Source organism: Entelurus aequoreus, linkage group LG03, assembly GCF_033978785.1.
Source record: "Entelurus aequoreus isolate RoL-2023_Sb linkage group LG03, RoL_Eaeq_v1.1, whole genome shotgun sequence".
Lineage (NCBI taxonomy): Eukaryota > Metazoa > Chordata > Actinopteri > Syngnathiformes > Syngnathidae > Entelurus > Entelurus aequoreus.
In genome coordinates this window covers 88,636,622-88,654,659 of record NC_084733.1, presented here as the reverse complement: position 1 = coordinate 88,654,659, position 18,038 = coordinate 88,636,622, and the positions used below count along the sequence as shown (strand labels likewise).

At 39.3% G+C, this 18,038-nt stretch overlaps 1 protein-coding gene across 2 annotated transcripts in view; it reads right to left on the bottom strand.

Moving 5' to 3' along the window:
• Positions 1-1,457: 1,457 nt before the first annotated feature.
• The window catches only part of LOC133647056 (lysine-specific demethylase RSBN1L-like), a 34,831-nt gene continuing 18,250 nt past the window's right edge, over positions 1,458-18,038 (bottom strand). The window contains exons 4-8 of one of the 2 annotated variants that reach the window (XM_062043112.1): positions 12,212-12,349; positions 9,974-10,116; positions 9,735-9,902; positions 3,166-3,277; positions 1,458-3,090 (exon numbers count right to left, since the gene is read on the bottom strand). In XM_062043112.1, the coding sequence (XP_061899096.1) occupies positions 1,966-3,090; positions 3,166-3,277; positions 9,735-9,902; positions 9,974-10,116; positions 12,212-12,349 (1,686 nt within the window). In that variant the 3' untranslated portion in view covers positions 1,458-1,965. The remainder of the gene's footprint in view (positions 3,091-3,165; positions 3,278-9,734; positions 9,903-9,973; positions 10,117-12,211; positions 12,350-18,038) is intronic. The other variant, XM_062043113.1, reaches the window with a different exon arrangement.

Below are 18,038 nucleotides of genomic sequence, written 5' to 3'. Positions count from 1 at the left end.
TTGAAAAATGTGGGAGTTTGAAAAATGGCCAATTCATTTTGAATGGGGAAAAATGTCCCGGAAAACCTGGAATTTGTCAAGGGAAAGCCCGAAATTCCGGAAATAGGCTGAACAGTTTGAAGTTGGAACGGTTTGAATTGGATAAAAAAATGTGGGAGTTGTGGAACTTTGAAAAACGTCCCTTTGATTTTAATGGGAATTTCCAAAAAATCTGGGAATTTCGGGAAAAGCGGGAATTTTTTTGAAAACGGTAAAACAAAAACTTGAATGGTCTGAATGAGTTGAAATGGTTGGTGTTGGAATTTTTTTTAACTTTTTTTTAAAAAATCGGACAACAAAAAGTAGTGAAATGGTATTACGGAATTCCTGGAATTTCGGGAAAAAGAGGAATTCTGGAAAATCCTGGAATTTTTTTTGAACTTGGAAAAAAAGGTAGTTTAAATTTTCAGGATGAGTGGAATATGTTGAATGTGGAATGGTTTGAATCGGTTGAAAAATGTGGAAATGGTAGAAGTTTGAAAAAAGGCCAATTTATTTTGAATGGGAAAAATGTCCCGGAAAACCTGGAATTCTGGGAAATCTGGGAATTTTTGGAATTTGTCAAGGGAACGCCCGCGACTCCGGAAATAGGCTGAACAGTTTGAAGTTGGAACGGTTTGAATTGGATAAAAAAATGTGGGAGTTGTGGAACTTTGAAAAACGTCCCATTGATTTTAGTGGGATTTTCCAAAAAATCTGGGAATTTCGGGAAAAGCGGGAATTTTTTTGAAAATGGTCAAACAAAAACTTGAATGGTCTGAATGAGTTGAAATGGTTGGTGTTGGAATTTTTTAAAACTTTTTTTTAAAAAATCGGTCAACAAAAAGTAGTATAATGTTGAATTGAGAAATGGTATTACGGAATTCCTGGAATTTCGGGAAAACTGGGAATTTTTTCAGTTCAAAAAACAACTTTGTTTTTTGTCCTGATTAAGAGGAATGTTTTGACGGTGGAACGGTTGAAATGCGTAGAAAAATGTGGAAGGCCTAGTCCCCAGAAAAAAAGGGAGGAAATAGAGCTTTGAGAAAATAGGAATTCTGGAAAATCCTGGAATTTTTTTTTGAACTTGGAAAAAAGGTAGTTTTAATTTCCAGGATGAGTGGAATATGTGGAATGGTTTGAATGGGTTGAAAAATGTGGAAATGGTAGAAGTTTGAAAAATGGCCAATTTATTTTGAGTGGGAAAAATGTCCCGGAAAACCTGGAATTCTGGAAAATCTGGGAATTTTTGGAATTTGTCAAGGGAAAGCCTGTGATTCCCGAATAGGCTGAACAGATTGGAGTTGGAACGCTTTGAATCGGGTGAAAAATGTGGAAGGTAGAGCGCGCCAAAATCTGTAGAAGAAGAAGATGAATTTTGTTGTAGAAAATAATATTAGGAAGGAAAAACTAGCACATTAAATTATGAGAGCAAAAAAATCCAAGCATATTTTGGAACCATTTATTGAGGTCCGGATAAAGAGTATAAATCACACTACCAAGTCTTAGCTTAGGAAATAAATTGTATTTACAAGAAAGTCGTATCCACATACGTCGTCGGGCTCAAATAAAAACAAGACAGTAAATGATATAAATAAGTTCTATGGAAAATAAAACTCATCTTACAAAAAAATATATGCAATTTCTGTATACATTTCGTCACGTTGGTGCTAATAACATCTATTTATGCTGTACAGTTTTGGTAGATCATTTACAGATGCGTCTAAAAAGGGCGTGTGGACAACAGAAGGTGTGGAAGGAAGCGTGTTGGTGGCTCGTACCGTCAGGAGGCGCCCAGGCACTGACACGCGGGTCACGTGACGCGACCCCCGCCGTACATTCGCTAGACAAACGGGAGGCGGAGCTACTCGGCTTACATTCTCCGCCTACGTTGGGGGATACTCCTGTTCGACGAGAAAGAAGGAGCGGAGACAGGAAGCGGGACGTTCATATCAGGCAGTCTTTGTGCGTCTTGAGCTGCGCCTGAGGGTCCTGATGCGGCGCCTCGGCCTTGGCCTTGGCTCCCTTGAAGGGCACCAGTGTTCGACGGTCGGCGGGCTTGGCGGAGGCCGCGCCCCCTTGGTGGTGGTGGTGGTGGTGGTGGGTGTGGTGGTGCGTCTTGAAGGAGAGCGCCACAGTCTGATGGGCCTCCGTGGGCTTGAAGAGGTCGAAGGTGATGAGCGTCCGTGCGGCGGGGGGAGGGGCCTGGTTGGGCCGCTTCCTCGGCTCCTCCTTTTTCCTGACCTGAGCGTTGGCGGCGGGCTTCAGCGGTCCCGTCTTGGCGTCCTCCCTGTCCCTGCCCGCGCACTTCAGCGGCGTCCCCGGCCCCGCCGCCCCGCCGCCGCCGCTCTTCTCCTTCTTGTGTTTGTCCCGCGTCTCGTCACGGGCCCCCGCCACCGGACCCGAGACCCCGTGCTCCTTGTCCTTCTTGGGGTGAGACTTTTCCTCCCTCGGGGGTTTCACGCCGCCTTTGTCCTTCTCCTTGCCTTTGTGCTTCCTGTCTTTACTCCGCTCCTTCTCCCCCCTGCCCTTGTCCTTGTCCTTCTTGACGTCAGCCTCTTTTGGACTCTTCCTCTGCGGCCGCTCCTCCTCCTGGTGCTCCTCCTTCCTGACGAAGGAAGCACTTTCCTGGGCGGAGTCCTCACCGCCTCTTTGCTGGCTGTCACTCTCCTCTTCAGGCTTGGCAAACTCCAGATGGTCCTTCTCCTTCTTCACCTCCTCCAGTTCCGCTGCACACTCCTCCTCCTCCTCCTCCCAGGGCAATGACGGAAGCTCTTTACTCCTCACGACGTCCTCCTCCTGCTTCATCACAGTCCGCAAGGCGTGGTCACACTCCTCTTTGATGCGCAGCGTGACGTCGCACGTCTTGGCCTTGTCCGCGTCCTCGCGCTGGTGGTACTGCTGGAGTCGTATGTGCCAAGCCAGGCTGCAGACGGCCGACACCGTCTTGAACTGGTGCACCACCCCCCGGGGGATGAAGTAGACGTCGTCGTGGTAGAGCTGGATGCGAGCGTAGCGGATGCCCTCCCTCCTCAGCTGGTTCAGCTTGGCGTCGTCGATCCACTGCACGCACTGGACACCAGAAGGACACGTCAATGACCCGGGACGACTTTTTCAGTCAAAAAAAGGCGCCCAAACTTGGCCCACCTGAGACAGCGGCGGCTCGTGGAGGTCCAGCTGCATCCTCATGACCACCTCTGGGAAGTCGGCGGCGTGAAAGCACACCACGTCTTTGGTGATGCGCGCGGGCGTGTCGCTGCTGGAACACAAAGCAGCCGTGAAAACCACACTGCAAAAAGTCAGTGTTCAAAAACAAGAACAAAAAAATACAAAAATGAGAGGTATTTTACGGAGCCCCTAAAGGGATATGGGGGGGCAAAAAAAATGTATAATTTATTTCTATATATTTTTATTTTATAAGGTTATAAAATAAATTTAAAAAATTTAAATGTATAATTTTTTTTTTTAGACATGTATCTTGTGCACACAAGAAACTTTTTATAAAGTTATTAAAAAAATTTTTTTTTAAATGTGTAATTTTTTTTTTTAGACATGTATTTTGTGCGCACGAGAAAGTTTCTTGTGCACATGACATACATGTCTAAAAAATAAAATAAATAAGTATAAAAAAAAATGTTTCCCCCATGTCCCTTTAGCGCCTTTGTAGTATTTTACTTGAACTAAGGAAAATTATCTGCCAATAGAACAAGAAAATTTGGCTTCTTAAGAGTTACCAAAACAAGTCAAATTAGCTAACCTCAATGAACCCAAAAATACCTTTAAAATAAGTATATTCTCACTAATAACAAGTGCACTTTTCTTGGTAGAAAAAAAAGAGGGGTATTTTACGGAGCCCCTAAAGGGACATGGGGAAAAAAACATTTATAATTTTTTTTTTTTATATACATGTATCTCGTGCGCACGAGAAACTTTTTATAAATTATATTAAAAAAAAATTCTTTAAATAAATTTTTTAGACATGTCTCTCGTGCGCACGAGAAACTTTTTATAAAATTAAAAAAAATATATATATATAATTTTTATTTATTTTTTATTTTTAGACATGTATCTCGTGCACACGAGAAAGTTTCTCGTGTGCACGAGATACATGTCTAAAAGAAAACAAAAAAACATTTTTTTATTTTTACATGTATCTCCTGCGCACGAGATACGTGTCTAAAAAAATAAATAATAATAATAATAATTATAAAAAAATGTTTTTTCCCCCCATATCCCTTTAGGGGCTCCGTAGTATTTTACTTGAACTAAGGAAAATTATCTGCCAATAGAACAAGAAAATTTGGCTTTTTAAGACTTACCAAAACAAGTAAAATTAGCTAACCTCAATGAGCCCAAAAATACCTTTAAAATAAGTATATTCTCACTAATAACAAGTGCACTTTTCTTGGTAGAAAAAAAGGGGGGTATTTTACGGAGCCCCTAAAGGGACATGGGGAAAAAACATTTATAATTTTTTTTTTTTAGACATGCATCTTGTGCGCAAGAGAAACTTTTTATAAAGTTATAACAAAAAAATGTTTTTTTAATTTATAAAAAAAATTTTTTTTAGACATGCTCCTCCTGCGCACGAGAAACTTTTTATAAAGTTATTAAAAAAAAAAAAATTCAAATTTTTTTTTTTTGGACATGTATCTCGTGCGCACGAGGAATTTTTTATTATGTTATTAAAAAATAAATAAATAAATAAAATTTACTTTTTTTAAAAAAAAATAAAAATAAATAAATAATAATTATTATTATTTAAAACATTTTTTCCCCCCATGTCCCTTTAGGGGCTCCGTAGTATTTTACTTGAACTAAGGAAAATTATCTGCCAATAGAACAAGAAAATTTGGCTTGTTAAGACTTTCCAAAACAAGTCAAATTAGCGAACCTCAATGAACCCAAAAATACCTTAAAATAAGTATATTCTCACTAATAACAAGTGCACTTTTCTTGGAAGAAAAAAAAGAGACCTTTTTTCTCAATATGTTGAAAAATATTCGTAAATATATTTTTTATTTCATGCTTGAAATAAGAAATTATTATTTTGAAAAAGCCGTTTTATACTTGTGAGTGTTGATGACACAGCTTTGCAACAGTTGATATTCTAGTTTCAAGCATGTTTTACTCAATATAGGTCATCAAATCTCTGCAACAAGCTGTAATATCTTACTGAGATCATTTAGGACCAAAGCCATTAAAACAAGTAAAACATTCTAACATAAAATCTTCTTAGTGAGAAGAATTATCTTATCAGACAGAAAATAAGCAAATATCACCCTTATTTGAGATATTTCATCTTACTTAGATTTCAGTTTTTGCAGTGTACGAATAGCCAGCGAGCACAAACTAAATGTATTTTTTTAAGATTAAAAAAATTGTGCAAACACATTTCTTTATATTTTTCCAAAAGCAGTGAAGTTGTCACGTTGTGTAAATGGTAAATAAAAAGAGAATACAACAAATCCTTTTCAACTTATATTCAATTGAATAGACTGCAAAGACAAGATATTTCATGTTCACACTGAGAAACTTAATTTTTTTGTGCATTTTTACCACTGTGTTACATGGCCTTTCCTTTTAACAACACTCAGTAAAGGTTTGGGAACTGAGGAGACACATTTTGGAAGTGGAATTCTTTCCCATTCTTGCTTGATGTACAGCTTAAGTTGTTCAACAGTCTCCCTTCTCATATTTTAGCCTTCATACTGCGCCACACATTTTCAATGGGAGACAGGTCTAGGCCAGTCTAGTACCTGCGCTCTTTTACTATGAAGCCACGCTGTTGTAACACGTGGCTTGGCATTGTCTTGCTGAAATAAGCAGGGGCGTCCATGGTAACGTTGCTTGGATGGCAACATATGTTGCTCCAAAAGCTGTATGTACCTTTCAGCATTAATGGCGCCTTCACAGATGTGTAAGTTACCCATGTCTTGGGCACTAATACACCCCCATACCATCACACATGCTGGCTTTTACACTTGGCGCCTAGAACAATCTGAGCGGTTATTTTCCTCTATAGTCCAGACGACATGACGTCCACAGTTTCCAAAAACAATTTGAAATGTGGACTCGTCAGACCACAGAACACTTTTCCACTTTGCATCAGTCCATCTTAGATGAGCTCGGGTCCAGCGAAGCCGGCGGCGTTTCTGGGTGTTGTTGATAAATGGCTTTGGCTTTGCATAGTAGAGTTTTAACTTGCACTTACAGAAGAAGCGACCAACTTTAGTTACGGACAGTGGTTTTCTGAAGTGTTCCTGAGCCCATGTGGTGATATCCTTTACACACTGATGTCGCTTTTTGATGCAGTACAGCCTGAGGGATGGAAGGTCTGTAATATCATGGCTTACGTGCAGTGATTTCTCCAGATTCTCTGAACCTTTTGATGATATTACGGAGCGTAGATGGTGAAATCCCTAAATTCCTTGCAATAGCTGGTTGATAAATATTGTCCTTAAACAATTTGCTCAGGCATTTGTTGACAAAGTGGTGACCCTCGCCCCGTCCTTGTTTGTGAACGACTGAGCATTTCATGGAATCTACTTTTATACCCAATCATGGCACCCACCTGTTCCCAATTAGCCCGTTCACCTGTGGGATGTTCCAAATAAGTGTTTGATGAGCATTCCTCAACTTTCTCACTCTTTTTTGCCACTTGTGCCAGCTTTTTTTTAAACATGTTGCAGGCATCAAATTCCAAATGAGCTAATATTTGCAAAAAATAAAGTTTCTCAGTGTGAACATGAAATATCTTGTCTTTGCAGTCTATTCAATTGAATATAAGTTGAAAAGGATTTGTTGTATTCTCTTTTTATTTACCATTTACACAACGTGACAACTTCACTGCTTTTGGGGTTTGTCGTATTTAAATGTGGAAAAATATAAACATAACATATCATTAAAAAGTACATAAGCATTGTAGTTTACACAAAAAATGTAAATATGCTATTGATTATTATAGTAATCGGGTAATCTATCAATTAGTTTGTTGGATTAATCACGTAATGGGTTAAAACACACTTTATTCATGCGTATTAGGGAAAATAGAAACAAGTATTGTTCCGGTTGCCATGAAGTTCATCACCTTCTATTTGACCTTACAGTTACCTTCCGTTGAGACAGAAGGTGGCCATTTTCTTGTACTTGTTATTTACCTTCTATTTAACTTTCACTTTATCTTACCTTCTATTTTGTTTGACCTTTAATGCCATCTGGATTTTTATAAACGAATAATCCAAGCAACATAATATAAATAGATGCTTTTTTTAGGGATGTCCGATAAATGCGTTAAAGTGTAATATCGGAAATTATCGGTATCGGTTTTTTTATTATCTGTATCGTTTTTGTTTTTTATTTATTAAATCAACATAAAAAACACAAGATACACTTACAATTAGTGCACCAACCCAAAAAACCTCCCTCCCCCATTTCTTTCTGTTATCAATATTCTGCTTCCTACATTATATATCAATATATATCAATACAGTCTGCAAGGGATACAGTCCGTAAGCACACATGATTGTGCGTGCTGCTGCTCCACTAATAGTACTAACCTTTAACAGTTCATTTTAGTCATTTTCATTAATTACTCATTTCTATGTAACTGTTTTTATATTGTTTTACTTTCTTTTTTATTCAAGAAAATGTTTTTAATTTAGTTATCTTATTTTATTATTATTTTTTTTAAAGTACCTTATCTTCACCATACCTGGTTGTCCAAATTAGGCATAATAATGCGTTAATTCCACGACTGCATATATCTGTTGATATCGGTATCGGTAATTAAAGAGTTGGACAATATCGGCAAAAAGCCATTATCGGACATCCCTACTTTTTTTCTCCTCAAACTGTTCAATTTTAATCGTTGCCGTCCCAAATATGTTACAATATTCCATAAATAAAAAAACTATATTTTCCACACAAAATTAAATCAAATATTTTAAGGCCGCTATTGATTATTTTAGTAGTCGTGTAACCTATTGATTATTTTGTCCGATTAATCAGACAAAACCCGCTTTATAGCATACATTTTTTAGGGAAAATAGTTGAAAATCTAATTTTCTGCTTCATTCTTTTTTCTAACGCACATCCAGAATGAAATTGACCTTTTGATGTGTTCATTGAGGGGGGAAAAAAAGATGTCCGCCACCACACAGATCACAGCACTCACACCCACACAACCGCTCTGAAGTGCGGAAACGATGTCCGCATATTTAATTCCAGGCACTTTCACTTTCACTTTTAATAGTTCATCCATTTTGTCATTAAACTGTTATCAATCTAAGTGACGATATAAAGCTAAGCTTTTTTTATTCATCGATGAATCGTTGGAGCCTCACTATATTACTAACCCCGAAAGCAGTGAAGTTGTCACGTTGTGTAAATGGTAAATAATGGTAAATAAAAACAGAATACATATATATTCAATTGAATAGACTGCAAACACAAGACATTTAACGTTGGAACTGTTATTTTTTGCATATATTAGCTCATGTTTCAAACATGTTTCAAAAAAGCTGGCACAAGTGGCAAAAAAGACTGATAAGGTTGAGGAATGCTCATCAAACACTTATTTGGAACATCCCACGGGTGAACAGGCTAATTGGGAACAGGTGGGTGCCATGATTGGGTATAAAAAGCAGCTTCCGTGAAATGCTCAGTCATTCACAAACAAGGGTCACCACTTTGTCAACAAATGCCTGAGCAAATTGTTTAAGGACAACATTTATCAACCAGCTATTGCAAGGAATTTGGGGATTTCACCATCTACGCTCCGTAATATCATCAAAAGGTTCAGGGAATCTGGAGTAATCACTGCACGTAAGCCATGATATTACGGACCGTCGATCCCTGCGTCAAAAAGCGACATCGGTGTGTAAAGGATATCACCACATGGGCTCAGGAACACTTCAGAAAACCACTGTCAGTAACTACAGTCGGTCGCTACATCTGTAAGTGCAAGTTAAAACTCTACTATGCAAAGCCACAGCCATTTATCAACAACACCCAGAAACGCCGCCGGCTTTGTTGGGCCCGAGCTCATCAAAGATGGACTGATGCAAAGTGGAAAAGTGTTCTGTGGTCTGACGAGTCCACATTTCAAATTGTTTTTGGAAACTGTCGACGTCTTGTCTTCCAGAACCATCCGGACTGTTCTAGGCGCAAAGTGTAAAGGTGTGATGGTATGGGGGTGTATTAGTGCCCAAGACATGGGTAACTTACACATCTGTGAAGGCACCATTAATGCTGAAAGGTACATACAGCTTTTGGAGCAATCCAAACAACGTTATCATGGACGCCCCTGCTTATTTCAGCAAGACAATGCCAAGCCACGTCTTACAACAGCGTGGCTTCATAGTAAAAGAGTGCGGGTACTAGACTGGCCTGCCTGTAGTCCAGACCTGTCTCCCATTGGTGCAATATGAAGGCTAAAATATCAGAAGGGAGACTGTTGAACAACTTAAGCTGTACATCAAGCAAGAATGGGAAAGAATTCCACTTCAAAAACGCGTCTCCTCAGTTCCCAAATGTTTACTGAGTGTTGTTAAAAGGAAAGGCCATGTAACACAGTGGTTTTGGGTTTTTGTATATGAAAAGTATATCTTTATTCTCAATATATTCGACAAAAATAAATACAGGTTAATAAACTAAATAATTGATAGCATATCAACACAAAAATGAATATTTTTTAGCAAAAAGAGTGTACTCACTCCTCTCCGCAGCGTACGGCCTTCAGCACGCCAACCGCGGCGGTGGTCTGCCTCTCGAAGCCCTGACCGATGTGATCGGCGTGGGCTCTCGTTCGGTCCTCGAACAGCATCTCTCTGGGCTCGCTGGCCCGAGGCAGGTACTGCAGGTTCTTGATCTCGTTGGTGGACCTGCCGTGGGACAGCGGGGTCATTGAGCGCCCGTGTGGGACGTCCCTTCAGCCCCGTGGAGTAAAACCCACCTTTTTCTCTTGAAGGGAGACTTGGGCATCTCGGCCATGGGGATCATCTGCTCGCCGGGTCTGACCCACATGATGGGGCCGTCGTCGCTCTCCGTGGGGCTCTGGAGCCTCAGACTGGAGAAGGTTCCCCAGGGCAGGGTCCGCTGCAGGAACGACCAGCAAGTAAGGCGACGACTCAAACATATCCGGGTAAGGACATCAAGGACGTATTCCTATTTGCAATGCTGACCCATGCTAGAGATGTTGAAGTGTGATGACAATCAACCATTTACCAAGAAAAATGAACTGTAAAACATACACAGAGAATGTCTGCAACTTTGTCGTAATGACAAACAGTACAATAATGCCATCCAGTGTCTAATTCTAAGTCTGTATAGTATAAAACAAGAAAAACATCAATCATATGTCAAGTACCATGTTATATGACTCCGGGGTGAATGGTTGAAAAATGAGAAAAATTTAGCATGTTAACAGTTAACATGTTTCATATACCAAGTTATATTATTAGGATGCACAGTGGTGAAATTAGCTTGAAAAAATGTGTAAAATTAGCCCAAAATGTTAGTACGCGACTCAAAATATGTTAGCATATGTCAAGTCAACATGTCAGTAAAACAAGTCTGGGATAATCCGGCCATCCCTTTTCTACCGCTCGTTACCAATGGTTATAAAAAAAATGCGCAAAAAAAGTTAGCATGCTCATGTTAGCATGCTACCAGTTAGCATGTGTCGCGTACCAAATTATAGGATTCTGAAGTCATTTAAATCCTGTGCTAAGATTGCAAGTACCATTGATTAAAAATCATAAACTCACAAGTTGATTTAAGGTTATTGTAGAAAAAATAAGCCTTGAAAAATTGCAACTTTTGGCACAACTTTTTGAAAAATTAGCCCAAAATGTTAGCATGCGACTCTAAACAAGTTAGCATATGTCAAGTCAACATGTCAGTAAAACAACTCTGGGATAATCTACAAATCCCTTTTCTACCGCTCGTCCCTAACGGTTATAAAATCAGCCAAAAAAATTAGCATGCCGATGTTAGCATGCTACCAGTTAGCATGTGTCACATACCAAATGATATGACTCTGAGGTCATTTAAATCCTGTGCTAAGATTGCAAGTACCATTGATTAAAAATCATAAACTCGAAAAAAATAAGCCTGGAAAATTTGCAACTTTCTGAAAAAGCAAGTGCGAATTAGCCCAAAATGTTAGCATGCGACTATAAACATGTTAGCACATGTCAAGTCAACATGTCAGTACAACAACTCTGGGATAATCCATCCCTTTTCTACTGCTCGTTCTTAACAGTTATAAAATTAGCAAAAAAGTTAGCATGCCAATGTTAGCATGCTACCAGCTAGCATGTGTCTCGTACCAAATGATATGACTCTGAGGTCATTTAAATCCTGTGCTAAGATTGCAAGTACCATTGGTTAAAAATCATAAACTCGAAAAAAAATAAGCCTTGAAACATTGCAACTTTTGGCACAACATTTTTTAAAATTAGCCCAAAATGTTAGCATGCGACTCTAAACAAGTTAGCATATGTCAAGTCAACATGTCAGTAAAACAACTCTGGGATAATCTATAAATCCCTTTTCTACCGCTCGTTCCGAACGGTTATAAAATCTGCAAAAAAAGTTAGCATGCCGATGTTAGCATGTTAGCATGCTACCAGCTAGCATGTGTCTTGTACCAAATGATATGACTCTGAGGTCATTTAAATCCTGTGCTAAGAGTGCAAGTACCATTGGTTAAAAATCATAAACTCGAAAAAAAATAAGCCTTGAAACATTGCAACTTTTGGCACAACTTTTTAAAAAATTAGCCCAAAATGTTAGCATGCGACTCTAAACAAGTCAGCACATGTCAAGTCAACATGTCAGTAAAACAACTCTGGGATAATCTATAAATCCCTTTTTCTACCACTTGTCCCTAACGGTTATAAAATCTGCAAAAAAAGTTAGCATGCCGATGTTAGCATGCTACCAGCTAGCATGTGTCTTGTACCAAATGATATGACTCTGAGGTCATTTAAATCCTGTGCTAAGATTGCAAGTACCATTGATCAAAAATCATAAACTCGAAAAAAATAAGCCTGGTAAACTTTTGGCACAACTTTCTGAAAAGCTGACTGCAAATTGGAAGTAATTTAGGCTGCAATAAGAGCCCACAAAATCCTGGAGGAAGTGCCAAACTAGCAGATTGTGTTGACGGCAAGACAGACGTGACTACCTCCAGAAAGGGAGACTCCTCCAACATGTTGATGAACTCGGGGAAGAAGTCGCCGACCTCCTCGTCCACGGCTCCCACCAGACTGACTTGCCGCATGGCCCCGGCCCGGTACGTTCCCTGGGAGTACGTGCGCTTCACCTGCAAGCAGAGGACATGTGTAAGCAAGACATAAAGCCAGCGTCATTTATAGATCACAACCTGAAGTGCATCAAACGAGGCGCTCCACACTCCTAACTGCAGTACATGTAGGGAGGATGTCTGATAAGAAATCATCGAGTTCGAGCCTATTATCGAACCCATTCCTTATCGATCCAGATAGGTTGTTGTATATGGAAAAAAACACAATATTTGGTTTAACAAAAGCTCACTTTTATTTTATAAGAAAAAAATAAAATAAAATAAATAAATAAATATTGACTGTTACCCCCCTAAGAAAAAAAATATATATATATTGACAGTTGTTACCCAAAGTATATTAAGTGGGATTTTTCAGAAAAACAAATATATACCAGTGTTTCCCATAAACTGCCAAGATACCTGTGGCGGTGGGGGCGTGGCTATGGGCGTGGTCACCATGACATCATCGAGTAATTTGCATAATTTACTACAATGATTTGATTTTCTCTAAAAAGGCTCAAAAAATGTATACTTACTAATTAATAATAACAGTTTTGTTTTAAACGTCCATCCATCCATTTTACAATATAATTACAACACTTTATGTACATATTTATATACAGATTTGAACAATAAGTTATTCACTGAAATATATTTATTAATTGTGGTTCTTACAAAAAATATATCTTATAAAATATAAAAGCTAAAATGTCTCTTAAAGCTCTGCCCCTTTAATTAGTGCATACTAAATAATTTAACTTTAGCCTACTACTACAACCATATTATTTACCAGCAACATAAAGTGAAACAGAGGCAGAGGTGTCCTGCCACAGTCAGTAACAAATAAACAGAAAACAGTAGTGGTGGTAGATAGACACAGAGTTTCATCAAACATCTGATCCACTGAACAAAGAGCTCCAAAAATCTTGAACTTTAGACTGCCATCAGTTTTACTCCCTACACTTAACCATGTGTTTCCTACTGCCTGCAGACTTTGCACCCTTTGTTATATACACATGTTGTGTTTCTAATATAAATACATTTAATAAAGTCAAATACAAATAAGGCAACAAGAGAAGTATCCTACACTTCTCTTTTGTAAAGTAAATCTGAACAGCCGATATGGGCATCTACATCAACTATATGATTTGCCTGAGAAGCTGGAGAGGACAAAAAAAATAAATAATAATAATTTTTTTTTTTTTTTTTTTTAATTTGTGGCGGACGTAATTCTTTCGTGGCGGGCCGCCACAAATAAATGAATGTGTGGGAAACCCTGTATACATCCATCCATCCAACCATTTTCTACCGCTTATTCCCTTCGGGGTCGCGGGGGGAACTGGAGCCTATCTCAGCTACAATCGGGCGGAAGGCGGGGTACACCCTGGACAAGTCGCCACCTCATCGCAGGGCCAACAAATATACAGTAAACAAATATATACAGTAACACAAAAACAACCTGTCTCTGTGATCACTATAGGTGAATAATAATAATAATAATATAGTGTCAAATAAAATCAGTCCCTTGGGCACAAAACTGAAAATAATACAGCTATCCAAAAAGTGCACTTCTGCTGCTATTGGAACATACTAACTACACACACAGGCAGACAGCTAACAAACAATCCAAGACGTTTAATAAAGTTCCAAAGCAGATTAATCCATTTAGGCTCTTTATTGTTGTTGATCTTGCTTTGTCTTTTCCTATCTTTACTTTTGTCTTGCATTGAACTGTTTTTTAAATTTTTTTAACTGAAATACACACAATGACAAATGTATAAGCTATGTGATTGAATTAACATACTGAAATGTTATACACAATATGTAAATATTAGCTTCACACAAATATACAGTACTATCATCAAACAAATACTTCTGAGTGTTGAAACTATTTCGATGGTGGAAATACACGACCGGCAGCCATTTTAAGTCCTCAAAACATCCATTTTCAATAAACATCTTAGTTTTAAATGTAACCACTTTCCACCTTAATATTGAGTTACATAAAAAAGTTAAACAGTTTACTTACAGACTTATCTTTTCCAAGGCTTGTAAGAGCTAACACAACTTGTCTACTTCTCAATTGTCTCATGAACTGAACTGACTCGCCAACCCGGGAAGTGGCCAGACTAATGACGCGTAGTATTTTCATATCGCCACAAGGTGTCAGTAAGAGTCTACAATCAAATGGGCATAACATTGCCCATTTGGGATTCGTTTCCCAGGGATTCAAATAAAGAACCAACTCTTTTTCTTTACTAAAGTGGTCTCGATAACGGGTACCGGTTCTCAAAAAGGGATTCGACGAGTCCGAGGACTCGATTCTTTTCTTATCGAACAACCGGGAAAACCGGTTTCGAGCATCATCCTTAATTACATGTAGCGTCCTGGCGGACGGCTTGTATTTTGCCACGGTCTTTCCTAAATGACAAACGTTGCCTTTGCACTGTGTTTATATGCCGGGGCTTACATGACACAAACGTCGCTCGCTTCCTTCGCAGAGAAGAGGCAACCTCGCGCACGCACTGCCATTTCCAGCCAAACAGTTTTTATAGCCTGGGCTGGCATTAAAACTGCAGAGAGTGTTTAAAGAGAGGGGGAGTAAAAACTGCTGACACATGTTGAGGCAGAGAGAGAAGTCCCAAAGAGCGCTGCACCAGTACCTGATGCCATGCTGATTGCTGCTCAACGTCAACTCATCGATGAGTTAAGGCTGGAAGGAAATGCCGCGATGCTAAGCGGCAGATCAAACACTTACCAGACTCTTTATTAGGTACAATATGTGAACTTGCAAACAGCACCAACGCTGTGTGTAGTGTTCAGAGCAGAGCAAATATTAAAAGTTAAAGTACCAATTAGCGATGTCCGATAATGGCTTTTTTGCCGATATCATCCAACTCTTAATGACCGATTCCGATATCAACCGATACCAATATATACAGTCGTGGAATGAACACATTATTATGCCTAATTTTGTTGTGATGCCCCGCTGGATGCATTAAACAATGTAACAAGGTTTCCCAAAATAAATCAACTCAAGTTGGGGAAGGGCTGGGGGTCTATGTTGTAGCGTCCCGGAAGAGTTAGTGCTGCAAGGGGTTCTGGGTATTTGTTCTGTTGTGTTACGGTGCGGGTGTTCTCCCGGAATGTGTTTGTCATTCTTGTTTGGTGTGGGTTCACAGTGTGGCGCATATTTGTAACAGTGTTAAAGTTGTTCATACGGCTACCCTCAGTGTGACCTGTATGGCTGTTGACCAAGTATGCTTGCATTCACTTGTGTGTGTGTGAAAAGGCATAGATGTCATGTGACTGGGCCGGCACGCAAAGGCAGTGCCTTTAGGGTTTATTGGCGCTCTGTACTTCTCCGTGTACACAGCGGCCTTTTAAAAAGTAATTAATTTAACTTTTGGAAACCAATACCGATAATTTCCTATATTATATTTTAAAAGCATTTATCGGCCGATAGTATCGGACTGCCGATATTATCGGACATCTCTAGTACCAATGATTGTCACTCACACACACACTAGGTGTGGTGAAATTTGTCCTCTGCATTTGACCTATCCCCTTGGTGGCTTTTTCTCTTTTTTTTGGTATTTTCCTTTAGCAGTTTCATGTCTTCCTTTGAGCGATATTTCCCGCATCTACTTTGTTTTAGCAATGAAGAATATTTCAGGTGTTTTCGTCCTTCTTTGTGGGGACATTGTTGACTGTCATGTCATGTTCGGATGTACATTGTCTTTGCGCCACAGTAAGTCTTTGCTGTCGTCCAGCATTCTTTTTTTGTTTACTTTGTAGCCAGTTCAGTTTTAGTTTCGTTCTGCATAGCCTTCCCTAAGCTTCAATGCCTTTTCTTAGGGGCACTCACCTTTTGTTTATTTTTGGTTTTAAGCATTAGACACCTTTTTACCTGCACCCTGCCTCCCGCTGTTTCCGACATCTACAAAGCAATTAGCTACCGGCTGCCATGAATGCAAAGGGTAATAAACATCACCTGTCACATCACGCCGTGACTTATTTGGAGTTTTTGGCTGTTTTCCTGTGTGTAGTGTTTTAGTTCTTGTCTTGCGCTCCTAATTTGGTGGCTTTTTCTCTTTTTTTGGTATTTTCCTGTAGTAGTTTCATGTCTTCCTTTGAGCGATATTTCCCGCATCTACTTTGTTTTTAGCAATAAGAGTTGCTAAAAACATGTACTTTGTTTTTAGCAATAAGAGTTCTTTTTATCCTTCTTTGTGGGGACATTGTTGACTGTCATGTCATGTTCGGATGTACGTTGTCTTTGCTCCACAGTAAGTCTTTGCTGTCGTCCAGCATTCTTTTTTTGTTTACTTTGTAGCCAGTTCAGTTTTAGTTTGGTTCTGCATAGCCTTCCCTAAGCTTCAATGCTTTCCTTTGGGGCACTCACCTTTTGTTTATTTTTGGTGTAAGCATTAGACACCTTTTTACCTGCACCCTGCCTCCCGCTGTTTCCGACATCTACAAAGCAATTAGCTACCGGCTGCCATGAATGCAAAGGGTAATAAACATCACCTGTCACATCATGCCGTGACTTATTTGGAGTTTTTTGCTGTTTTCCTGTGTGTAGTGTTTTAGTTCTTGTCTTGCGCTCCTAATTTGGTGGCTTTTTCTCTTTTTTTGGTATTTTCCTGTAGCAGTTTCATGTCTTTGAGCGATATTTCCCGCATCTACTTTGTTTTAGCAATCAAGAATATTTCAGTTGTTTTTATCCTTCTTTGTGGGGACATTGTTGACTGTCATGTCATGTTAAGATGTACATTGTTTTTGCTCCACAGTAAGTCTTTGCTATCGTCCAGCATTCTTTTTTTTGTTTACTTTGTAGCCAGTTCAGTTTTAGTTTCGTTTTGCATAGCCTTCCCTAAGCTTCAATGCCGTTTCTTAGGGGCACTCACCTTTTGTTTATTTTTGGTTTAAGCATTAGACACCTTTTTACCTGCACCCTGCCTCCCGCTGTTTCCGACATCTACAAAGCAATTAACTACCGGCTGCCATGAATGCAAAGGGTAATAAACATCACCTGTCACATCACGCCGTGACTTATTTGGAGTTTTTTGCTGTTTTCCTGTGTGTAGTGTTTTAGTTCTTGTCTTGCGCTCCTAATTTGGTGTCTTTTTCTCTTTTTTTGGTATTTTCCTGTAGCAGTTTCATGTCTCCCTTTGAGCGATATTTCCCGCATCTACTTTGTTTTTAGCCGTAAGAGTTGCTAAAAACATCTACTTTGTTTTTAGCAATAAGAGTTGTTTTTATCCTTCTTTGTGGGGACATTGTTGACTGTCATGTCATGTTCGGATGTACATTGTCTTTGCGCCACAGTAAGTCTTTGCTGTCGTCCAGCATTCTTTTTTTGTTTACTTTGTAGCCAGTTCAGTTTTAGTTTGGTTCTGCATAGCCTTCCCTAAGCTTCAATGCCTTTTCTTAGGGGCACTCACCTTTTGTTTATTTTTGGTTTAAGCATTAGACACTTATTTACCTGCACGCTGCCTCCCGCTGTTTCCGACATCTACAAAGCAATTAGCTACCGGCTGCCACCTACTGATATGGAAGAGTGTAACACAGCAGTCCGATATTATCGGACATCTCTACTTCCAAGACAATTCAAACAGTCCTGTTGCGATAAATAACAAGTGGTGCTTTTTGCGTAACTAAAGAAGAAAGTGACTGGGATCACAACACAAACCTCCCACTGATCACA